The 27,328-nt window shown below is 37.1% G+C and overlaps 1 protein-coding gene across 1 annotated transcript in view; it reads right to left on the reverse strand.

Annotated features, from left to right (window-relative positions):
* Nucleotides 1–27,328, reverse strand: part of CTNNA3 (catenin alpha 3) — a 1,292,302-nt gene that overhangs the window by 247,228 nt on the left and 1,017,746 nt on the right. The window contains exon 13 of the mRNA XM_036336865.1: nt 12,017–12,168. Coding sequence (XP_036192758.1) covers nt 12,017–12,168 — 152 coding nt within the window. The remainder of the gene's footprint in view (nt 1–12,016; nt 12,169–27,328) is intronic.

Below are 27,328 nucleotides of genomic sequence, written 5' to 3' on the forward strand. Positions count from 1 at the left end.
ACCTATATCATCAAATACAATGAACACACCTTCTCATCTCATCAGCCCTCTAAGTAACATTCTCACAGTAGAAAAATATCTTGCCCTAGCCAGTTTTGGTCACTGGTTAGAGCCTCGACTCATGACTGAAGGGTGGATGGTTTGATTCTGGTGAAGGGTATGTACTTCAGTTGCAGGCTTGATCCCCACATGTGCAAGAGGCAACCAATCAATGTGTCTCTCTCATATAAATGTTGCTCTCTTCTCTGGCTCTCCCCTCCCTTCCATTCTCCAAAAATCAATGGGAAAAAATATTTTAGGGGGAGGTTTAATACAAAAAAAAATGTAAAGAAAAAACTCTTGCTACGGCTTCTGAGACCGCATTCTTGATGTATATCCTATCTTTTCTTACTTCTTGTCAGTCTCCTTTGCTATTTCCTCCTCCTCCTCACATAAATTCTAAATGTGTTTGTTCCTGTATCATTTTTCCTTCTCTAGCTAGAGGCCTGGTGTACAAAAACTTGTGCACTGGGGGAGGGGTCCTTCAGTTTGGCCTGCACCCTCTTGCAGTTCAGGACCCTTTGGGGGATGTCCACCTGCTGGCTTAAATTTGTTCCCTGAGGGATCAGGCCTAAACTGGAAGTCAGACATCCCTCTGGCAGCCAGAGCCCTCGGGGGAAAGTCCAACTGACAGCTTAGTGGGGAGTGGGCCTAAACTGCAGTCAGACATCCTTAGCGCTGCTGAGGAGGTGGGATAGGCTCCTGCCACTCCCACTGCACTTGCAGCCAATAGCCTGGCTTGTGGCTGAGTGGAGCTCCCTCTGTGGGAGCACACTGACCACCTGGGGACAGCTCCTTCGTTGAGCATGTGCTCCCTGGTGGTCAGTGCATGTCATAGCAACTGGTCATTCCCAGTCATTCTACCCTTAGGTTCAATTTGCATATTACCCTTTTATTATATAGGATATACCATCTCCAAGGGTAAGTACATTCTATACTAAGGGAAAAAAAATTCTTATTATAGGCCAAAGTTATGCCCTAAGTTCCAGAATCATATATGCAATGACCCATATGACACATCAATAAAATAAGTTAACATCTAATGAGCCCATTGAAAAATCATTTCCCCCCTCTGGTTTTTCCAGATGACCCCTAGCCCATTATGTCACACTCATATCCATACAATGGCCTAAAATAAGAAACCTAAGAGCCATTTTTGTTTCCCCAATTTCTTTCAATTTCACATCTATTCCCAGCAAACCCTGTCACTTTTATCTCCAAAATAAATTTTAAATCTGTCCATCCCTTCTGCCAAATTTCTAATCTAGCACTGTCTAATACAAATATAAGGCAAACAACATACACAATTTTTAATTTGCTAGTAGTCATATTGGTAAAATAAATAATAATGTCCAATTTATAATATTTTGGATATATTTCTTTAAATATATTAACATCAATTTGATTGTATAGTTATACAAATATATAAATGAGAATTCATATTCTTTTTGTCTTACAAAGTCTTCAAAATTTGTTGTGGCTTTTACCTTTGTATTGCACATCTCAATTCACACTAGTCAAATTTCAAGTGCTCAATATCCACAGGCAACTACTGTGTTGGCCAGTGCATCACTAATCTATGACAATCTCATCTATTGCCTGGAAGATTACAGAAGATCGTATCTAGTATTCTCACTTCGACTCTTACCCACCTCCACCTCCAGCACATATTTGCCATGGACTAGTGAGAACTGCAAACAACATAATTCCCTGCTTCTGTGATAAACAATAATGGGACTGGGTAGACTTGCCTATTTCTGTGCTGATAATACAAATCAAACAAAAATAACTTAGCTGCTTCTCCAGGAAAGACTTCCTTCTGAGGAGAAAACTAATCCAGCTCAACTAAGCAATCAATTATCAAGACTAACAACCTCATCTAGATTCATTTCAAGATCCTCAATTCACAGTGTTCACCCGTCTAAATCTACTAAAACGCCAAATCCCAACCTGTTCTCTCTTGAAAGATGCACATTAAAGTCACTCAGCACAGGCCTTAAAATCCTGCAAAGAGCATTTGGGTACATAAGTACGACTGTCAAGGTGCTATTCTCTTTCACTGCACCAAGTTCTAATAAACTTAATGTTGCTTGAGTAACACTCTTTGGTGGCCTTTTAGAAAGTCAACGTTCAACCAAAGCAAGAGGATATTTATTAAAATGAAAATGGGGTCACCTGTTAAAGATATCGCAATAGTTTCCAGGGCTTTGCAACAAAATCCAAGCTGCTTAACATATCTGACAAGGCCAAAATAATCTCTTCTACGTCTAGCTCTCTAAAATCATATTATATCACTTCCTCCTCCACTCCCTATTTTAGCCCCCTTCCTGCTCTTTAGGCATAACTATCATTTTTCCATTGTTGTCGTCTTTGCATTTACTCTCGTTTGCCTGCAACTTTCTCCTGTCTTAAAATTGCTAACTCAGCCTAATTCTTATTAAGTCAAATTTTATCTTCTCAGCCTTACCTGACTATTGTGTTTTAAATGTTCTCTCTCATGTCAATTTTCTCTCCATCACATCATCCTACTTTCTTTATATCACTCATCATAATTACCTTGTCTATTTCTTTATTTTCTCTCTCATTCCACTAAAATATAAACTGCATGAAAAAAGAGATCTTATATATCATATCCGTCTCTATATGCCTACAAGTGTGACAGATTTATTGGCACACAGTAGGCATTCAATAATAACATAAAAATAAATATTTAAAATGCAATTAATAAAGAGAAAGGGAGACAGAGGGAGGGAGAGAGAAAGAGAAAGAGAGAGAGAAAGAGAGAGAGAGAGAGAGAGAGAGAGAGAGAGAGAGAGAGAGAGAGAGAGAGAAGGAAAGAAGGGAGGACTCCCTAAAATATGTGATGTAAGCACGTAAGTGTGATTAGCCCTACTTATACTTTAGAACACTTCGTAACTCAGTGTTGAAGGAGGGAACCAGGACTCCATAGCTGCTATATTATGTACCTGCAACTAGGATCAAGGTCTTCTGCTTTCTAATCCAGTGTTCATCACAGCATAACACTGTCTTTCAACCTCCTCTGATTGATGTGGTCCTTTTGAAGCTAACATGAGAAACTTCGGATTTAATAAAGAAGCATGGCACCTGGCGGAGAAAATGATTCTCTGTGCACTACTTGGTAAGTCCATATTTTTTTGCATTTACATCCCCCACTTGCATTTTGACTAGTAATTTCTTCTGTCAATTTAACACCAAATCCTCTGTAATCAGTGGCATGTTATATTCTGGAACAGACTCAACGAGTCCCTGAGGCTGGCGAGACATCACTTCAATCCCTTCACCTTGGCTGCTCTCGTGGTGAACATGCCTGACTATCGGTCCGATTTCTGAAATCTCCTTGGAGACAGTTAGGCAGTAGAAATACTGCCGGCATATGCTTGGCTTCGGCTCATTGCCAACACAAAGGTGCTGGTTCGTTCCAAACAGAAGCCTCACTTCTTTCCTATTATTATTGCTATTGTTATTAATATAATGTTCTTTATATAATTAGCTCCAAAGTCCCTTTGGAGAGGTTTCGTAATCTAACAAAAAGCAATTCTTTCAAATTACACTCAATAAATATACTTAGTGAGGCATAAACAGTAAATTAGTATTTGATTGAAATTTCTATCCTAATAAGTAAATATTTTGTAAGGGATTGTTTGTTGTCTACCCAATCATGAATTTCTCCTTTCTCTCTTGCTAGAAGAACCTCAGTTTTTAAATATTAGGCAGCTTGAAGTGGACAGTTATAGTGGGTGAGGTGGAGCATTTATGTCCCCACCCAAACCCTACTGAATGAGTCTTGAGTAACCTGTGGGAAGCCTAGTAATTCTGTTCCATTTGACAAGGTCATGGCTCTTTGACATGGTGTAAAAGTCTTAAGAATCCAGATTCTACTGATTTTTCCAGTGTTCTTCCACTATATGCTGGGATTCAGGCACCCAGACCTAATTGGGATTCTCGAACATGCCTTTATTCTACATCCTTGCAAATGTCCTAAATCATAATTCCAACTACAAAACTCCTACTCATTCATCAAAGTACAACTCCAATATCAACAAATAGATACATCTTTGCATGATGTTGCCATGGCAGGATTAAAATCTCTACATTTCCAATGATGATTCTATATGCCTCCATTACAGCACTTGTCACAATAAAGTCCTATCATATAATTGCATGTCTGCTCTGTGAGAATCTCCGTGACTTGAGAACAAAGATCATGCCTCAAATATCTGTGTTCTGAAAACATAGAAGAGTGTTGAAAGATAGAAAGTACTGAAATACTTTTCAAGTAGTTGACTGAGGAGACTGTAGAACTGGTAGAAAATTGTTCCTTAATATGATGCCCCCTTCATGCTGTGCTATCCAATTCATGGTAATTTCATATTCTACACGCACTTCTTAAAACTTTTATTCTACTTTGTACTTACTAGATATTACTATTTCAAAGGAATTTTCTAAGAGAAAGGAATCAAAAAGATTGTGCATAGCTTAACATCTTAAATAAACCATAAATTTATAGAAGACATTAAAATGTGGCAATTTAAAATGATATTAACTAGATTATTTAATTAATCAGACTCCCAAAATTTGTTATTAAACAAATCATTACATGCAATAGCTTAAGAATGTTTCTACTGGTTTATTATATATTTAATAAGCAGAAGGCTATTTAACTTATGGACACAAACTAAATCAGTAAGAAATAACGGTGATGATGACAATGATAAGATTATTATAATAAGGTGGGCACATCGTATTTTCCAAAGATGAGTGAAACACTATTTCCCATCCCATAGGCTTCTTCTGACCTTTACACTCCTTCGATTGAAGATAATGTTCCCTCCCCCTGAATCAGGGAGACTTTTGACTTGTTTGGAACCAATAGATATGGCAGAAATGACAGTGCGTGATTTCAGAGATTAGGTTAGAAAAGGAAATATTGTATGTGCCCTGTTAACTGCACACTTATTCTTAGACTAGGAGCCCATCACGTGAAATCGCGTGGCGCCACCCACCCACGCGCAGCCCTGCCTTGACACTCGAACCTCTCCACACAGAGCTCCAGTGCCCCTGGCCCAGCCCCCAAACCCTCTAACCTTCTCTGGCCGCTGCAATCCCGCCCTCAGTCCCACCAGTCACCTCGGGCTGGTCCCGCCTTCTCCAGGCACCTCCCCACTTCTGCCACATCTCCAAGCATCAGGACAGCTCTGCCCCATCACAGCACCAGAGGAGAGTGTGGAAGTCTCCTGCCTGCTGCATGTGGGCCGCAGGGCACGCAGAGTGCGAGTGGTGGGTGGCAAAGGACTGGTGAGGGGGATGCTATGGGCTCTCACCCCTGCCATCCCCGGCACAGGATGGTCCCACCTCCTCCGGGCACCTCCCTGCTTCCGCCCAGTCTCTGGAGCAACACCCCAGATAATATGCTAATGACCTGGTCCTTACCGTTATGGCGTCCCGGCCATTAGCATATTAGCTCTTTATTAGTACAGATTCCTAAAATGCCATGCAGAAAGCCCAACTATCCAGAGGCCATCATGCTGTGAGAAAGCCAAGCCGTGTGACAGGCTAAATGTAGTTTTCCTTCGTCTTCCAGGCCTCAGTCCAAGTGTCGGGCATGTGAGCTAACAAACCTATACCCTTCCTGAATTCCTTAGTATCTGTTAGCATAAGAAATTGGTTGTTGTTTTATGCCAGTAAACTTAGGATAATTTGCTATACAGCAATAATAATTGTGACAGGAATGGTTAGGTGTTCAACAATCTTGGACATAAAGGAAGAAGACATTTACCTGCTCTTTTGCAGTTCATTTGGGTCCCATTTGACTGCTAGCCAATGGGATATAGAGGGAACTATGCCACATTGAAGTCTAGTTATCAAACTTACTGTTCAATCATTTACCATCTCTTCCTTTTCTGTATTGACAGTAGAGGCCAGAATATAAAGATGGCAGTATCAAAATACTGGAAATTTCTGAATCACTGAGTCATCATTACCCACCAGGTAGAGACCTATCCACAAAAACTGGCTAGCATCAGACCAGTGCATAAGTGATAAATAAATTACCATTGAACTACTGGGATTTGGGGGTTTGTGTTATAGCAGCAAGCATCTGTTACTCTGACTAATACACCTAACAAATTCATTGTATTTCTGTTACTACATTTCTATTACTAATACAAAGTCATTGAGCACTTGAGATGTGCTAGCTATAGAGTTTGCTTAAGGCTATGCTATGCATGTGTTATCCCACTGAAACTCAGATCAACCATAATACTATGCAGGTATGTTTGTTTTCCCTATTTTATAAATGCAAAGAGAAGGAAATTCCTTGAAGATGGAGATAAGCCTTAAATAAGCTTGTCTTCCAAGAGTAAAATTAGCAAAATCCATTAGAAGAGGTTAGCCACCTATAAATGTATTATTGAATAAATTTGTGTTAAACAGGTGCTCTGAATGTATTCCTAAGTCACTAATTTTAGTAATTATAAAGTATGTGCAAAAATCCCTGGTTTTATTTACATATATTTTAGTAAACAGACCACTATAGACTGGTTAAAATGTATTTTACAGCCATCTTTTAAGGGTTAGAAATAATTTTTGTTATAGTATATTTCGGTATTTTATGACTTTAATTAAATTTCTGACTTCTGTTCCAAACACTGCAATATAAGACAGTATAAAACACATTTTAATCATTAAATTTGTGGATAATTGTGATTTTTTCGGGGCTTATAACACCAAGGGACTGATAATGGGGGATGGTGCACATAAAATGTACTTCAGCGAGTTCCACATACTCCGTCCTCAAGGGTCTTTTTTCTTCCACAATCCAAGAGCTAATGCATATAATTAAGAAGTCTCATCAGGACTGTTCTAAAATAATTATCAACTTTAAAGAGGGATCTTGTCACCTGCACAGGTAAAATGCAGGACTTTTTAAGACAGCTACATGTAGCTAATGTTATCGAAGCTCATACAGGGACACAGCATTGACACAGACCTGCCTGTGCATTTATGACCACATTGTGACCAAAAGTACAATACTTAGTAGAAATCCTTGTTACTTTCAAACCCATCTTAAGCCAAATATCAAGTAAATTTTAATTCTTTGTGAAGTATTTATCCAGTTAGTTTCCTATTGCCAATCACTTTTGTAATATAAAATATAATGAGTAACATTTTCCTTGCCCTTAATTCCGTGAGGTCCAGTGATGATGCATCAAACAAATGTCATATTTGGCAACCAAATCAATCACTTTACTTAATTGTAAGAAATCCAACATCTGCTTTTACCTTAAAGGTCTAAAAACCCTTTCTTTCATGTAGCCTACATTCTCATGAGAAGTAGAATATTGTCTGTTTCCCCATATAAAGTACATCATTTGTCATGACGAACACTATACAAACATAAACTTGTGTGACAACATAGAGGGCTACTAAGTGGGAGATGCTATTTTTTTATATGATTCTATCTGGGATCGATGCAGATGTTATATAAGGTAATGATAGATCTGCCTAAAGAAGTCTGCTGTGCAAAGTCTTGGAGAAAGCATCTCTAAGTGGAAAGATGCCAAGGTGCAGGCAAGCCTGGGGAATTGGAGGAACAGCAGGAGGGCTGTGTGTCCCAACGGGAAGGAGCAAGGAAAAGAGTTGTATGCTAAGTGCTCTTCAACAAATTGCCCAAAAAGTGATTTGGGGAATTTATGTGTTTAGAACTGACTGGTCAAAAAAGGGAAGTCAGTGAAGTAGAAGGGCCACAGCTTTGTAAGGACATTGGGCTGTTTCCTTCTGAGTCAAGGGAAAGTGGCCCGAACCAGGTGCCTGAAAACCCTGGATCTCCTCCTGTGACTCCTCCCATCAGTGTGTGACCGCATTTGCATCATTTCCCTTGCATTCACAGACCCTTTGCTATCAAACTCCAGAATATGTCTCCCTTCGAAACACCATCATTTACTTTACAAGTACTGCAAATATAAAATTCCCCATCTCTCTCCTATTAGTTACACCAAAGTCTCTCTTCTAAGAGTCATCATTTTATAACTTGTAATTTTCAGATTCTTTTCTCTAGAATATCCTTAACTTCCCCAAAATTACTTTTGAAATGTAGGCAAAAAACCAAACAACTTATTTGAGATAAGTAATCAGCACACCCTAAGATTTTTTTAAGATAGAAAGAAAATATAAAGTAATAAAAACGTACTAGATTTAATATTGGCTACAAATTTACTAATGTATTCAATTACTAATGCAAGTTCATTTATAATAATTGATAAAAAAAATCTTTTAATAATGAAGTTATCAGAAACAAGCAACAACACAAAATCTCTTTAGATTCCACAACTAAACATCTTTGCCATAATATTCTTCTATTCGCAACGCTAGGCATTTCCCCTGAAGGCATTTTCAAAGAGAGATGCTTGGTTTCTTATACTCAGCTACTTTTGAGTCAAAGGCCCTGAGCAGCGCTTGTGTAGAGCTCTTTGAGTGCAGGCTGCCGCAAAGCCTTTTTGACCATGGACTCTCCTGCCAGTCCATCGGCTTTGACCCTTTGGTGAAAGAGCACTTCCCAGAATGACTTCAAGCTGAGCATTTTTCTCCCAGCAGGAGCAACAGAGATCACTGACCCGTGCTTTGTTGCTAAACCAACATGCTTCTCAATGAACACTCTTTCTTACCCTCGTCACCTCTGTTCCCTAAGTCCAAAGTCTCTCCGAGTGCTGTACACAGAGGGAAGGCCATGAAGTGTGCTGAGAGCACACAATGTCAGCACTCGCTGACCAGTGCCAGCACAGTCCGCTTTTCCTTACCCTCAACGCTGGCTTCAGAGAAAACAGCATGAGCCTCACTACAGAATTCCTCCCACTAACCTTTGATTTCAATTTGCATATAAAGCTAAGGTTACATGGCTAAGGGTCTTTTATTAAGTTCCCTTAAAAAGCCCCCCTGGTAACTGGCTTCTTAACAAACTGGTTCTGACACTAGAAAGGAGTCCTGTCACTTCCAAAAAGAACAGTGTTTTATCTGGGACTCCCTGGCAAGAGTCCTGTGAGCATGAGGAGTAGAGTGACTAAGATGAATGCAGGAAATCTGCTTAAATGAAAAGGAGTAAAGCCTTTGTGTGGGAAATAAATTTGAAAAGGCACCTGAATAGATTCTCCACAGTCAACAAAGGGTCTGCAAAGCAAGGAGAGAGGAAGTTACCACTTGATAAGTTAGGCCCACGGAGAGCAGGTGTTCCCTGTGGTTGGAAACACTGGCCTGATAAGGAACTGTGATCATTAGTGCCTGCGCAGTGCAGGATGTCTCCCAGTGGGTGGGGTGCAGCACTGGCCTCAAGCAGTATATTCAAGGCCCAGAAACTAGAATGAACATAATTTATCATCCAAATTGGATACTTTTGACAGTAAAGGGGGGTATAATCCAAATTTCTCCTAAGGAAACCAAGGCATATACTCACCTTCCTTCACTGTATGTTAAACTCACTTAGCAAATACTAATTTTATGAAAACTCGATTATAATCCAATAATCTTTGGACAAATTGTTACTACTATAACTTAAATAAAAGAACAAGTAAAATGGTTGAATAAAGTTGATAAATTTCAACATCACATAGACCTCAAAAATGGAATTTTAAAAGGTAGGTTAATCAAAGGGTAGCCTAAAATTTAATTTTACCTGTTGATTGAATGATGCAAAATACCAAGGAGAATATAAAAAGTTCTTTACAGCCTTTGGAGAAAGGTGAGTAACTAAAGGACTCTATTTGCAGAGTAGCAGGGTATACATATGATATTTGTAAAGAAAGAAGCACAGTTAGTTTGACACATAAAAGAAGGATTTAAAAATTAGAGCACATAGGAGAATAGAAGCCCTCAGGGCAGACAGGAGGATGGAGAAAGGAGCCTGGAGCCCCAGACTGGGACTAGGAAGAAAACAAGGAAGCTGGAAGAAAAGACAATTTTAATATTCAAGTAATTTGGACAATTGGATTTAAAGGGAAAGACGAATAAAGGGCGATTGAATCCTTGGAAAACCCAGTCAGGACTTTGGTAAAAAGATGAAGCAGAGTATTTAAGACAAGCATAAAGGCACACAGTAAATGTTTTTGGTTTTGCAAGCCACGCAGTCTCTTGGCCTTACTCCACCTTGCCTGACAACTGTAGCACAGAAAGCCATATAAATGTGAGTGTGGCTGTATTCCTAAAATTAGAATTTCATATAATTTAATTTTTCAAAAAATATTACTCCTCTTTCAAATTTATTTTAACCATTTAAAAATATTAAAACTATTCTTCACCCATATGCCATACAAAACAGATGGTGGACCATATTTGGCCCACGGGTCATAAATAGGTCTGACCTAAGATAATGCATAATGATTCACAAATATGAGAAATACAAATCAACAAAAGAGGAAACCATACATTAGAAATATTTGGCAAGCAGCCAGTTGTAAAGTAGAAAGCTGTTAGTTTTTTTCATATCCTAAATGTCAGCATTTTCAGTAGTCCATGCACACCTTTCTAATTAGTCCGAATCAATACAGTTTAGTAGGACTTTACTTAGTTAAACTGTTTTCTAAGATATTGGCTGCTGGATAAACATTATTTTTTAAAAATCCACTTCATCAACATAATGTACATGCAACTTTAGGTGTAAAGTTTCATGAGTTTTGATAAATGTGTATACCCACGTGACCACCTTGGTTTAGATTCCATTGCATTGAAGCATGGACATTCTCATTTGGTTTTTCATCTTAGGGAAGAATAGTTTATCCTTCATTTTTAAGCACAATGATGGCTGAAAATAATAATTTAATAGTATTCGTTCATTTCCCCCTATAGTGTTTTCCGATGGCCTTAGGCGACCCCTGTGAAAGGGTTGTTCGACCCCCTAATGGGGTCGCGACCCACAGGTTGAGAACCGCTGCTCTAACTGAAGCACCTGCCACTCTGTCAGAAGGTTGTGTATTTTGGCCACAAGGGCTTGATTGGCTGAGGTGGGAGGCTCTGGTGACACCTCTAAAGAAAGGTGATCGTCCTCCAGTAAATAAGTAGGTGGATAAATTGAATTTTTGAGATAATTCTGAGGCACGGTCTGTAGTACCCCCCATCCAAGTTCCCCAGCACTAACAACCCCCAGTTGCCCATAGTGACTCAGAAAGACACCTATTGCTTTCCTCCCTTTCCAGCCTCACTTTCCCTGTCTCACTTGTTCCTAAATAAACGAATGGTGAACACAAATCCTTACCACAGTGTCTGCTTCCAGATAAACCTACCCTAAGATAATGTATCTCTATATCATTATCTGTACATTTTCCAAAGAACTTCCACTGTTTTTTTAAATAACATGTAGAAAATAATCCACATTCACATTTAAGTAAAAACAAATAGTCCTGGTCTCTGTATATGCACTGTGCTCACAACCAATGGCTCATCCTTGGGAAGCAAACATACCCTTGGGAAGATGGCACATATTTCCCCAAAGAGACAACTCCCAGCATCAAGTGAGATTATAGAAGATTGTGATTCTCTGATCTAGTATGAATTGGATTGGCCATAGAAATAACTTCTTGTGAACACATTTTCCTATCAATGTCACTAGAGTGATCAGAAAGATTCTTTCCTTTCTGCTCAAGACAAGAAAGCAAATTACTATATGTATTTTTCTTTGGCTCCTGATCATGCTATGTGACAGTTCAACAAATTCTGCATACAACGAATCCCATCATTTCCGCACACAGGGCCGTTAAATGTGCTCATTTGCATAAGTTATAACCAAACACACAGTAAAAGTATTGCTTGTGACAGTAGATCTGACTTTGGGGATGCATATGAATTTCTCAATTTTTAATGGATTTTGCATTGACATTATGGCATGGAAATAAAACATTTCTTGTAAGCATTCCAGGCATTCCTGCTGGTAACGAATGTTGCGATAATTCAATGAAAGGTAAAGCAAACTTACCCGAATCATCATGACTGAACATCTGATATCATGAATTGTATCATAGATCTTCTTTGAGATGTCCACAAATTGATTGTCGTCAAACACATGCAAAGAGTTCTTATTTAGGGCTTCCAAGGCGACATTCACTTGTGTCACAAACTCAGGAATTGCTGTAATTGATAAGAAAGAGAAGATTATCTTGTTTATATTTTCTGATTTCTAAACCTTCCAAGAAATGGAGAATCATGTTTTTAAATAAATATTTGATTAATATAATTGTAAGTATTTTTTTTAATGTAGAGAGACAAAACATTTTGAAATTTCCAAAAAGTTAAAAGAATCAATGAGAAAAGAAACAATTTTATGGAAATATTTTTAAAGATTATCTTTTTTCCTTTATATCATTTTTGGTTTTAGCCAAGCCTGGAACCATGTTATCATTTCTCATCCTATCCAATAAGAGCCCCAAGAAAACCCAAAAAGAATTTATATAAATAACAGCTGAAATTGTAAACATGAAGATATTTAATGAAATAATTTGAGTTGCTAAATAGAAGAAAACTTCATTATATATACTAACTATGTATCATAGGAAAAATAGAACTACTGTAAACTTTCTTTGGTAAGATTTTTTTCCCTATCAACAAATCAAAAAAATCACTGCTTTTATATGCATTATGTTTCTAGCTAAAATAGCATAACATTGAATGAGTGTAGGAATGCATCTATCAGTAAGGCCAATCCAGACGGTCTTTTTGATTAAGATTTAAAAATTATCTTCATTTAAAACATTCATTAACTCTACACTATATTTCAGTCACTTTTCTAATTGTCCACTGTGATTGATTCTTAAAAAACAACCCAAGTATTAATCTGTGGTTAATAGCTGAATGACGAAGACACAGAGAACTCAATAATCCTGCCCAAGGTCATTCTGCTGACACATAACATAAGAGAGATTGAACTCAGACTGCCAGAATGGAGAGTCTACACTAAAGCACTGTACTGTATTATATTGTGTTTAAGTAATCTCTGTGCCATGTGAAGATGGAGGGGAAAAAAACAGATAAAAGCAATGATTCTAAACCTGAAAGATAGAAATCCTTTATCTGTAAATGTTGGTGATATACATGGAAACTCATATTATTTAGTTCCCCCTATTTTTTCACCTACTAAAATGTATCAGCTATACCCTACTTCTTAGCCAACTGTCCATTGAAAAATTCTATCTGAATTTTCCATAACACCCCCAGTTCTTTTTACCTAAACACATTTTTTTACCTGAAAAACACACACACACACACACTATTTTTCTACTATTTTCTATCTTTTATTATTATTATTAATATTATTATTATTATTATTTCAGAGAGGAAGGGAGAGGGAGAGAGAGATAGAAACATCAATGATGAGAGAGAATCATCAATTGGCTGCCTCCTGCACCCCCTCCAGGAGATAAAGGCAGTAACCCTGGCATGTGCCCTTGACTGGAATCAAACTAGGGACCCTTTAGTCTGCAGGCCAACACTCTGTCCACTGAGCAAAACCCGCTAGGGCTACTATTTTCTATCTTGGTGTCAAGTCATCTCTGGAAAAAAAATCAAGATGTCTTCTTTGACCTCCCATTCATCTTCACCCTCTCTATTTCCAAAGTCCACTAAGTGCAATACCCTCTACAATATAAATATATTTAAATCCATTGCCAATTCTAGACAACCGCCTCTAGCCACTATTATGTTCTGCTTCAGTTCTCACCATAGCCCTCCTGCCTAAGTTCTCATCCATTAGACTCATTTTAAATATAACCTTATTGACAAAACCTACTTGTCATTAGCACAACAGTATCTGCCACAAATAGATGCTTGATGAATTGTTTTATGAATGAGTCATGTCACAACACTGTTTAAAATTTTCTCAATGACCTTTTTCCTTATTGTATCCCAGTGCCTATCCTGGCATATAGTAGGTAAGTAATTGTATGGAGTAATTTAATGAATAAATGAATGAATGAATATAATCCTATATAATAAAAGGCAAATATGCAAACTGACCGAATGGTGAAATGACCACTATGATGTGCACTGACCACCAGGGGGCAGATGCTCAATGCAGGAGCTGCCCCCTGGTGCTCAGTGCACTCCCACAGGCTGGTGAGCACAGTGGTGGCGGCAGGAGCCTCTCCTGCCTCCATAGCAGCACTAAGGATGTCTGACTGCCAGCTTAGGCCCGTGGGCCTCAGACAGTAGATGGACATCCCCCGAGGGCTCCTGAACTGCGAGAGGGTACAGACTGGGCTGAGGGACCCCCTCCTGAGTGCACAAATTTCATGCACCGGGCCTCTGGTATAATATATAAAAGCCACAAAAATGTAGGTACAATGCATCATGTTTGGTATGCATTTCAATGTGTTTTAGGTTTTGTTCACACTTGGGAAACTCCAAAAATATATTTATGTGGGTTTATAAGAACATTCAACATATTTATGGTCTCAAAACCTATGATGTCCTATTGTTAACAAAATGTCATTCATAATCTTCCCTACTAAGGAGTTTTTCTCACCTGCTAAACAAGTGTGCCAGACAGTAATTTAACTCTATCAACAGCTTCAACCTGTTACTATATCTCTACAATAATGGAACTTTTCCATCATCTTCCTGTGTAGATCTTGAAGGAAAAAAAAAAGAGAAAAAAAAAGAAAGACAAACATAAGATCATGTAAATGTCTAGTTTCACTGTCATGTGAGATAATGTGCAAAAGATTTAGGGTATTTTAAGGGAAATAGCCTTTTCAGTATTGCAACATGACTTCATTTAAATTCCTCTTGGGGCTTTTTACTAATAAACTACTATTGGCTCCAATTAAAATAAAATCTTTCAGAAGCAAGTGTTTAATTTCTGAAGTACAGCTGGAAACTACTACTTTTTCACTCTAATAGCATAAACGAACTATTCAAAGCTGACATGTAATGCATTTTTCTTTTCATTAGCTTAAACATCAGCTGTGCGTGTGCTTTGCTCATACAATGGACATATGGTTGCTTGGATCAGACTGAGAGTGAATCTTTTTAATGATTTCAAGAAAATACAAAATGAATATACTTAAGTAGCCAGTTAAAGGTTATTTAGAAGGAATAACAAGTTGACATACCTGTCTTGAATCTGTAATCTACCTAAGCTTCAAGAAATTAAGGTTCACACATAATATACCATCATGTTATACAATTATTGATCAAAAGGGGAATACCTTAAATAAATGCACTCTAATCAATTGAAAGGCCAGGTAGGATAAACTCTTCTGAACTTTGGTGCATAGATTTATTAAACAAAGGTAGCCTTTTGGTCAATACATTGTCAGCTTTGAGTTTAAATTACCTTGTCTATTTTATACTGCCAAATTCGAAAGCAGTTCTGAACTCTTTAGAGGTCTATATGTTCTCTATGGATTTTATTCAGAATATAAAGAATAGCTAATATTCTTTGTTCACCCATCCTGGCACTGTGCTATCCATTTTATATGCATTGACTCATTTAATCTACACCACAGCCCCGTGAGGCAGGAAATATTACTATCCTGATCGTGCAGATGAGAAAACTGAGGTCACACAGCTAATAATTGGTGGGCTGGTAATTGGACTCCAGAGACTACTCTCTGAACCCCAAAACTACACTATTTCCTTTTGATAAGTAAAATCCTTGGGGCTTCTAGATTTCAGTGTACCTGGGAGAATTAATGTTAATTGTCTGGCAATGAGGTTAACAAACCTATAGAGCCAACTTCACCTAGGCCTTGAGCCTTCTCTGGTAGTTATCCAAGAATAATTTATCCCTTCTTAATCCTTGCTGTCTTATTATGTATGTATGTATGTATGTTAACTCTCATCTGAGGATATTTTTCCATCGATTATATGAGAGAGTGGAAGGGAGGGGGAGAGACACAGAGAGAAACGATGTGAAAGAGACACTTTGATTAGTTGCCTTCCACATGTGTGTGACCAGGGAAGGGCCAGCGCATCCAACATATTTAAGGTCTCAAAACCTGGTTTGGCCTGCAACCAAGGTATTTCCTTGACCAGAATCAAACCCAGGATGCTTCAGTCCAAGGGCCGACCCTTTATCCACTGAGCCAAACCAGCCAGGGTGATCCTTGCTATACTTATTGCATGCATTTGAAAGCAGGTGAGGGTACAAGTTATTTTTTTTTAATGATTTCATTCTCTTTTATAGTTCAAAAGAGAATTCAGACTCCTTATAGGTCATCATCTCCAATGATGTCACCAAATTATGTTTTCTATCATGAATGAAACGCATTTTAAAACAGTATTTCTAAAGCTATCATTTTTGAAAACTACCAATGAGAGAGGAATTTGGCATTGGAAGTTAACATAATGCTGTCACCATTGCTTTACATTATGCTGAGTAAGTGGGAAGAAAGCTATTATAGCAGAAAGTGCAATTAAGCTTATGCATGACGTCGACAAAGGCCCCATACCCTTCTTTAAAAAAAAATCATTGAACAAATTTTTATTACCATGGTCCATATTTTTTTAATATTTAGAAAGCCAATATTATGCATGAAAAATGTGTTTGATCCTAACAGATTATATATCATAAAATGCAATGACTAGTGAGAATTTGCCATTTTTCAAGTGGAAAAATTAACGATCTGAGTGAATGAGTGCTTTATGAAACATTACACAGTTATTAAGAGCAGTACTTCTAACTGTACTATTCAACTCTACAGCTACCTTTCAAGCCTTTGGAATATCGCCAAAAAATAATTAAAAAATAAGATACCAAAAAGAAAAGACTTCCATAGAACTAAAATTTAAAATCTTGATGTTTATAAATAATGATAATATTAATAAATACTATTCATGGACTTAAATATTTTAGAAAGTAGTCTATGACTACATAACATTATACAAGGATGTAGCTCTCTTTCTCACTTTTCCTCACATTGTTTTCAAATTTTTTTTTGTCACAATAATTGGTTAAATGATTATGGCTATGCAAGCATTTAAAATTGGACATGGACTAAGTGATGTTCTGTGACAGCGGTTCTCAACCTTTGGGTCGCGACCCCTTTGACGGTCGAACGACCCTTTCATAGGAATCGCCTAAGACCATCCTGCATATCAGATATTTACATTACGATTCATAACAGTAGCAACATAACAGCTATGAAGTAGCAACGAAAATAATTTATAGTTGGGTCACAACATGAGGAATTGTATTTAAAGGGCCAGAAGGTTGAGAATCACTGTTCTATGATGACCTTTGCTCCCTTTTGTATCACTTTATTTTAATGGAGTTAACAAGTTGCTTACTTTTTAAAAAATTATTAGTTTTGTTGTATTTCTCAGTAAAAATTATCCAGTATGTTAACAGTCAATACAAATTTCTACATTATTAAACTTCTCAAAATCCAACAATTTAAATTTTTACCAGGTGTAATAGCCAGCCCTCAACATGGCCCACAATGACCCCCGCCTCCTGGTATTCATGTCTTTGGATACTCCTTTCCCACACCAATCTGTGTGTCTGATAGAATATAGTGTAAGTGATGGTATGTTATTTCTTAGGCTATGTTACTAGTAAAAAGTCATCAAGGATTTGATCCTGGATTATTCTCTCCCAGGTATTGCTTGCTTTGGGAACTTTAGTTGTTATGTTGTGAATAGCTCTATTGAGAGGCCCAAATGACAAGGAACTTAGACTGCTAGGCAATAGCTGGAAAGGATGTAAGTAAGACCTTGGGCCAAAAGCCATGAATTTAGAAGGGGATCCTCTGAAATAAAAGGTGAATCCAAAAGAGCAAGACATGGGGCTGAGGAAACGGAGTCAGAAAAGCAGTTAAAGAAATGCCCTGGGGATTGTATGTACACTGTAGCGTTGAGACAGTAAATAAACATATAGATATTTTTCAGAGTAAGGGTTCTCACTATAGAATAAGGGAGGTACTATTCGTAATGAGATAAAACAAAGAAGTACCTGATGGGATAGGATTGCATTGGAGATGAATTTATTATTTCATATACTATAGTAATATATTACCTTTGGGAAAGAATGAAGGGGAGATGAGAAAGCACATCTTAATCTGCTTATTTTCACACACATTAAAAAATAAATTCACATGAAGGATAAAGGAATAAGGAACCTTGTTGTTCACAAGGGATAAATAATAAGAATAGGATGGAAGAAATATAAGAGAGACTCATATCTGATAATATTTTTGTATAGTTTTAACATTTATAAGCATGTTAAAGTTATCCAATTAAAACAAATGACAACAAGGATACGGGCAGGGGAAGGAAACCTAAAACCAAATACATACAGCAACAAATGAGTTTGTTGTGAATTTTTAAGGTGTTAATATTGAGTTGCTTATACCTGATTGCTTTCTAAAGTTGTGTTGTGCGATACAGTAAGCACTAGAACTAGGCTGCTTTTTAACTTACCATTACTTGAATACAAATTAAATACAATTAAGAAGTCACTTCCTCAGTCAGTCTATCCCAACACATGTGGCTACCATTTTAGTGTAGCGGTAGCTCAGGCCCATCATTGCAAAAATATTTGTTGGGCAGTACTGCTCCAAATATTTGCAATTAAGTATTTCTTGAGCACCTGCCCTCTGTGGGACACTGGTTTAGATTCTAGAAGAGTGAAATGGATATCACCTGTGTAGTTTTTCCGTGTATATTTCACCTGATGAGTTATAAACCTTTGAAAACCCCTCTTTGGCACTTGAAAATGTCCTAAGCTATATCAGATTCTACCTACTAATACTATTCTCAGTTTTTTAGTCAACATCACATCAGTATGAATATAGATGACTTCCCCAACAAGAAAAAAATATATTTTTTACAATTCTCACCTGCGGATACAGTATATCTTTTTATTGATTTTTAGAGAGAAAGGAAGGGAGACAGAACAACAGTGATGTGAGAAACATTGATTGGTTGTCTCCAGTACACACCCCAACAGGCATGTTCCCTGACCAGGAACCAAACCTTTAATCTTTGGTGTATGGGGCAACGTTCCAACCAACTGAGCCATCCAGCCAGGTCAAGAAAATATATTTTTTATTTGTGCTTTGAAAAATTATAGATGTATTTTCAATATTAATAATTTTAATCCCATGAAGGTTATGGGATTCCACATCTGCTGAAATTATACTAGTTATAACTTATGTTAAGAATGTCTGGAATTTCAGTTCCAACCTGTTATTTTAACTGTCAGAATTATCATTATTTTCAGTGAGTTATAATAGTACAGTGTAACAGTATAGAATCAATCTCATTGAGAGAGTGATTTTATTTTCCCAATAGTACCTGAATACCATGATTTGTAACAGCTTACTATGTACAAGGTGTACAAGATTAAGATTTTTAAAAAACAAATTCATTTTTTCTCATATCTGACAATCATTTATCCTGAAATCTCCTACTATTACAATCAATATCTTAAACTTCAGAGAACCCAAGTTAATATAGTTTAAATATATAAACATTTAATTTATTCAACAAGTATTTTTCTAGAAAGTTGAACAGAAACAGTGAACTTCTTCAGTGAGAGAGTCTATTATATTGAATTACTTCTTTTATGAATATTGCACTAATGTTGAAAGAATGAATAAAACTCATTTTAAATGCAGTAGGAAACTATTTAAGACAACTAAAGTAGCTTTATAACTACTTAACCCTTGATTTTATTTTCCTTGTAAATCTGGATTCACATACACTGGTTTACAAACACTATTTTAAGCAAGTCTACTAAAGCAAATCAAGATTTATGACTATGCTAAAATTTATTTTTTAAAAATAGTTACAGAAATCCAGAAATGTGTATCAATGTAAGCAAGAATTATGAAAGGTCAGCCAGAAAAAAAAGGGAGAGCTAAAGTTCTTTTGAAAAATAATATTTGGGTCTATCACAATCATACATTTACTGTGTTCACTTTCTCTGGCTATGTTTGGTTATAAGCAGAAGATGTTAAAAATAAAATAGATGAATGGGCAGATGAAAAAGGTATGAGTAGTTGAAAGAAAAGATGGCTGTGCCCTGGCTTGTGTGACTCAGTTGGTTGGAGCATCGTCTGGTACACCAAAAGGTCGCAGGTTCAATTCCCCTGTCAGGGCACGTACCTGGATTGTAGGTTTGTCCCCAGTAGGGGTGCTTATGAGAGTCAATGGATCAATGTTTCTCTCTCTATCTCTATCTCTCTATCTCTCACTAAAACCAGTGAAAATTTAAAAAAAAAAAATGGATGGATAGATGCATGGATGCACAAGTGAATGAAAGGAGACATTAATTTTTATAACTCTCCTACTTCCAAAAATGTTTAAGGCAGCTTAAAAGAAAGGCAAGAATTCAATAAACTTTTAAAACAAGGCCAATGTATCAGGAGCCACATAATGAAAGTCGGGTAATAGAGGCATAATTATATATACAATTCTAGCATTAAGGCACAGCAAGCAATTCTGTATAAAACTGATCACTTGTAAACCAGATAAAAATGAAGCAATGGGTAATCTGATTCATTTTATCTATGAAAATAAGCTGAGCAATTAGACATTTTAGAGAAAATTTTCCTCCTAACACTGTGTGCTAGAAGGAATGAATGCATCACTTAGGTATTTATATATGTTTTGTTATTAAATAACATAAGGAACAACTGTCTTCACAAATAGTGTTACAGAAGATGTAAAAGCATTCTTCTTAAGACTTTTCTTTTAGATTTTAGAGAGAGAAGAAGTGACATAGAGAGAGAGGAACATCAATGTGAGAGGAAACATCCAATGGACTGCCTCCTGCATGTCCCCTACTGGTGATCTAGCCCACAACACTGGTGCGTGCCCTGACCTGGGACCAAACCGGCAACCATTTAGTACACAGGACGACCAACCGAGCCATGGGCCAGGGCTCATAAGACTATTTCCTATACAACATCAGCATCCTCTTGTTCAGAAACTTGAAGTACTAGAATGTTTAGTTTGCACCTTTTGGTTTTCTGCTTAGAGAATTTTGATTGTAAAAATTGAATAAATAAATGAATGAATGGTTTTAGCATGGCTTTGGACAGGAGAAGAATCATAAATTATTTGAAGTTGATGTCAACAGTACTTAGTTCTTGAAGGATGGACATTCAGGGTTATCAGGCAAAACAAAACAAAACACCAACTTCCATTAGTTTTAAATACTAAGTGTTTATGCCATGAATTGGTATTTTCTTATGGGAATGAAAGTGACTTATAGTCTTGCTGTAGGGAGCCTCAGATCTAAAACCCAAAATAAGATAATCTATGAGAAAGTGACCGCCACAGTTATCTGATGCAGAATATTGTCTTGGGACAAGGAGACAAACATTGATTACTAAGTACCAGTAATTCTGCCAGAGGTTTACACATTTTGAAGGCAGTAGAGCATAACGGTGGTATGTTTAGATTTGTAGTCAAACTTCCTACTTGGGGTCACTTTTCTGTTTGCACGTTATATGCCCTGTGTTCTCTGGAGTTGTGCAAAGCTATAGCTCTGAGCAAATAATAAATTTATTCCTCAGTAAATTGGATGGTGGCACAATGGTTTTGGAACTTTACCCTGCATCAGAATCACCAGAAGGACCCATTAAAACACAGATGGCTGGGCCCCACCAACAGTAGGTCTAATATGGAAGCAAAATAATTTGAATCTTGACAAGTAATATTACTGGGACCACACATTGAGAATTATATGTAGCAGATATAGCTGGTTGACTCCCTAACACTCATTACTAGTATCTTTGTTAAAAGAACCATGAATTTGTTCAGATATTCAAACATCAAGAAAGTGATGTGGTTCTCAGATCAGAAGTAAATCCGGATTATTACCCAGTCACTTCTCTCGTCAATGGTTGGTCTAAAGAGACCAGACACCCTGTTCTGGGCAATGAGAATTAGGGAAGTGCGCTGGGGAAGATTTCTGGAGAAGGCTTTCTTGTTCAAAGGGAAATATCAGAGAGATGATCCCTTTTCTCTCTCGACAATTTTTTCTGACTAGATGTGACTCCTAGAACTACTGTGGCAACAACAAAAAAAGCTGTCATATCAAAATAGCAAAGAAAATTTTATTGTTAGTGTTGTATTAACCCTGGCCGCCTTGACATGTAAACCTGTAAGCTTTCTGTTACTCAGAGTCGAAAGAAACATAACTGATTAAACCAGTGATGGCGAACCTATGACACGCGAACTCATTTTTTTGGTTGATTTTTCTTTGTTAAATGGCATTTAAATATATAAAATAAATATCAACAATATAAGTCTTTGTTTTACTATGGTTGCAAATATCAAAAAATTTCTATATGTGACACGGCACCAAAGTTAGGGTTTTTCAAAATGCTGACACGCCGAGCTCAAAAGGTTTGCCATCACTGGATTAAACGATAATATCATAAAATCATAAACTTAAATATATTCAAATATGGGAAAAGTGAGACTTGAAGGATCATCCATATTGATAGTCAATAATTTATAGAGACAACTTTTATACATAATTCTGCTGACTCCACAGCCTATATTCTTTTCTCTGCTCTTCATACTGATGAATATGTTTTTGATTTTTTTTTTTTCATTTTAATTGTACCTATCTGGGTAGTTTTTGTTTTTTCCTTCAAACCAAGCAGAAATTTTAAAAAGTCTCTAAATTCAAATTTTGCTCACATATATCACAACAGATGTTTAATAGCACTCTATTCCATATGTTCTAAATGTAAATGTTAGCAGGAAAAAAAATGGTGAAAGTTATCATAGCATATTTAGCAATGAAGAGGCCACAGAAAATAGGCCCTCATTAATAATAAAGGTTCTCTTTCACTTAAGTGTTTTAAACTCAAAACACTCTGATTTTAATTCAAGAACAAGGACAACCTGTAGGATGACTACATTTCAAAAACTAAAAGAATCTTCAGAAATAAACAATAAAACTGAAGACTTAAAATACTAGTGATTTTGGAACTGAAATCATGCACCAAATGCTTTGCCCTTTCTTTTTTATTTAAATATATTTTATTGATTTTTTACAGAGAGGAAGGGAGCGGGATAGAGAGTTAGAAACATCAATGAGAGAGAAACATCGACCAGCTGCTTTCTGCACACTCCCTACTGGGGATGTGCCCGCAACCAAGGTACATGCCCTTGACCGGAATCGAACCTGGGACCCTTGAGTCTGCAGGCTGACGCTCTATCCACTGAGCCAAACCAATAGGGCTGCTTTGCCCTTTCAACAACAGAGAATATGTACCTGTACGTGCCTTCATTAAAAAACCTTTGAGTTCTCTAATGACACCTATTTGACTCCACTGTGTGCATGATTTTGTCTTGATCCTGTGTTGTGTAAGATTAGAACTATGTATTTTCTATATTTTAACCCAGATTACACAGGTTCTTTGGGATAGCTGAAATGCTGATTGCTAGCTATTCTATTGCTAAAATAAAGTATTTGAATTAGGTACTTCCATTATTTCTTGTACCTTCCACTTACTGCCTATACAAATACAACTCCCAAATTACATTTGTTTCTCATTTCTTTCCCTCGCTTCACACAAATGCCCTTCAATGTGTCTATATTGAATAAACAATAAACACCTTTCAACTCAACATATAAAAATAAATGAAGTCATCACCTCTTTTACCAGATGTGCCATCTACCATCTACATAAGCATCTAAACAAGTTGGCTGTGAGTCATTCTTGCCAACCCCTCTACCTCTACTCCCCTCTCTCATCAAATTGGTTCCCTTTTGCATCCTATATAATTCGAAGTCCTAATTATTTTGAAAATCCCATTATCATTGCTGTAGTACAGGCCCCCCTCACCATGCCTCCTGTTGACTGAGATAATAGCCTCTCTAACTCATCTGCCATGTATAGTCCTCAAATCTGTCCATGCCGCTACAATCACAGCAATTGTTCTATCAATTTCACCACTTCCCTGACATGGCGAAACCCTCTGGCAGATACTTAAAGGATGAAAACTGAGCTTTGCATCATGGCATTTATTGTCTCCATTTTACTTATTACTCCCCTTCAGCTCCATCTCCAGTAATTCCACATCTGTCTGCACAACCACTCCAAATAGCTTATAGCTTCCCCAACATATCATCTTATTTACACTTCTCTATACGTTCTCATTATTTCCTTCTTCATTACAGTGATTTCCCCCTCTCTTTTAAAAGTCAATACAGAGAACTGTTAAGGGAGTTTTTTATGACTTTCCCCTTTTCCATACCCACATCTCAGACTGGGTAAGTGTTCTGCTTTTGTGCCCCACATACTATTATTTGTCGCTCTATTATATATTCTACAAAGATAAGGTACTTAGAAGATACATTTGCATAAATTGTGTGTGTGCGCGTAAACTAAGTGTGTGATGTCATCATCAGCCTCTCTCACTAAATTAACTCATTCCTCTTCCCATATACCTTCCACCATCCAGTCAATCACTAAGTCAATAACTAAGCCTGCAGATTCAGCCTCCCAAGTATGCTTCTGGTACATAATAGTTGTTCAGTAATTGTGTATTGAGTGAATATGTTTTTCTAGCTTAAGTTCTTATGATTCAGTAATCTACTACATATTCTTGGAATGGGAAAGTACTCCCCCAGTTGCCTAATTGTACTCTAGAACTCATAATAAATCTGTTTTGAAATAATGCACTTACTAACTTTACCATTAGTTAAGGGAATTATTGAAAGAGTTGCAGAGCATTTACTTTGGGTCTCTCCCTATGGAAAAGTTCGCTCTTCAAACCTGTTCTGTTCTTATTCCCTAAAGCTCTGCCACTGCAGTGCTCGGCTTGGCCTCTATAGTGCACACACAGTATATTTAGTGTATTACTGATGGGCAAAGCTCTGAAGTTAAGAGGATTAATTAGGATAAAACTTGAAATGCCCAAAGCTAACACCAATTCCATGGGTCAGCAAAAATGCTCTGAAAACCTTTCATTTGAGGAGGAAAAAGCCTCTCAGATATTTTCTTTTTCTACCTCTGGAATTCTCCGAGTCATCAGGAGCCTGCCTGGAAGAGTAAAGAGAGAAACTACACATAAGCATTTTTGTTGTTTTTATTCTTAATAGTCTTAGATTTGTGTGTTCCTTTCTCCTTAAAGGACCTCATTACTATGCATAAGTGTCCATTGTCCTCAAGATTCCCAGAGATGCTCAGGCCTTTGGTGTATTGCTTTCTTCTCTATCATAGAAATAAATTATTTTAATAGATAACTACTTATCTATATATGCAATTAGCGCTATTTCAAGAATGCAAAACTGAAGTTCAGTGAAATTAAGTACATATGCCTAGATTGCTTACCTAGTAAAAGATGATTCCCAAAATAATTCAAATGACCAAGCTTTATCCTTTATTCTCTTAAAGACTACCTTTAAAAGGTTAACAATCTGTTTGGAGATGCAACAGGTATATAGTGGCCACAAATGTAGCTTTTTCATGTATTATAGTGAAATTTCAATAACTCATCTGTTATATATTTACCTGTGTTTCCCATTACCTACAGAAAACAGGGAAGAAAATTCCTAATGCTCTAGTCTAGATCTACTAAGAGAATAGGGACATCATATCCATTCAAAGAGATTAGGGAAAATTCTTATAGCAAAGGTAACATGGAAAACCTTGGGCCTTGTAGAACAGTTAAGATATAAGCACACATAAGATAAGTTAGGAGAGAAATCTATTACAGAAATAATAGAGCATGAGAAACTACAGAAAAACTTATTGTTGTGGTTAAGAAATGAGTAAAAAAAAGTTTACACTGTAATAACTACCAATGCAATAAAAGGGCAAGAAGGCTGACGGTTTGAGATCATACCAAATTGTGATTTTAATTGCAAGCCAAAGAATCTGTATTCAACTTGGTAGATAACTAATGGCTTTTGGAAATTTTGAAAGATTCTAACATGACTAGTGGTAAAAAAAAAATTATGTCATACATGCTCTGGGACAAAATTTATTCTATAATATAATATTTTACTTTTCCTGGCAGTGATCAACATTCCTGGTAAAATAACCAGGGTAATTTTCTGACTTTCAGAATTTTTCTGATTTCTCTTCTAGGAAGTTAGACTGCTAAGAGCCTGATGAATTTTTAGTAGAGTTGTATATAATTTGGTAGTGCTTATCTTATTATCTCTTTTTCCCTAGGAATGGCCTCAACTAAGATGACATAGTTCAGTGTGCTTTTTCTAAAACTTCCTCTCTTACAGCATATTTGAAATATAATTTTATCATCTGATTATAATTAATTTGCCCGAGAAGATCTTTGAGGAAAATTGAGAGGCAGAAAGAGAGATAGGGAGGAGATAGACAGGCAGAGACAGAGATTTAATGAACATTTGCATAGAGGTGACGTTTGCAGCCACCGCTGTAGGCCAAGTCACAGAACTTTGAGGAAGATCCTCATTTTGGAGAAAATACATGGGAGTGAAGTTAGCCAAAGTGACAGAGATGAGCAGAGAGAATTAGGAGAATCAGGCAAACGTAACATTGAAAAACATACATTAAGATATATATACTTATTTTTTCCTTTAGTTTCCAAGGGAAACTTGGTTGTCAAAATTAAATGTATCTTTGATGATAGTATTTCCCACTTTTGAGGAAGAAGGAGCTTTTATTCTTTTGGTGATTACGTGTTCATACGCAGGAATATCTGCATCGTCTGGGGAAAAGACTTTGGCAATCAAAATGACTGTCCACAGGCAAGATGAAAGTACTTTTTGACACTCTTGTTATTACTATTACATTATGATAGAAGCTTATCAACCTAAGACTTTTATTTTCTTTTTCTCAGCATTCATTAATAAAACTGCACTTATGTAATGCATTGTAGGAAAACTGTCCTACTCAATCAATATAAGAATAGGTTAAAAATCCATAATCATTGGTAATCTCTTTATAGAGAATGGTAGTAGAACTAACTGTCCAGCCAGGAGCGCTCAGTAACACTGATTCTATCTGCATGTGGATGGGGACTGACTGCATTTCACCGATAAGAGGCTGGGGAAATGGCACCTGAATTGGAAGGTTAATAGTGGAGAACAGGGGAGGTTGCAAGTATCAAGGGCTGCGACAGAGGGAATGCCAGCAGAGACCGTTTGCAACAATGCAGTATCAGTCACCAAGGCAAGACAGAAGCCAGGATAACATACCAGCCAGAAGGAATAAAAACCAGACTCTGCTGACCCAACGGCTACAAGGCCACACATGTCAAGCTCTTCCCTTAGCGAGTGCTGCCGTCATCTACCAACTAGGCTCCCTCCTGGCAATGACCGCAGGTCACAGCTCTC

The sequence above is a fragment of the Myotis myotis genome, unplaced genomic scaffold (genome assembly GCF_014108235.1).
Source record: "Myotis myotis isolate mMyoMyo1 unplaced genomic scaffold, mMyoMyo1.p scaffold_m19_p_15, whole genome shotgun sequence".
In the NCBI taxonomy this organism is placed as follows: Eukaryota; Metazoa; Chordata; class Mammalia; order Chiroptera; family Vespertilionidae; genus Myotis; species Myotis myotis.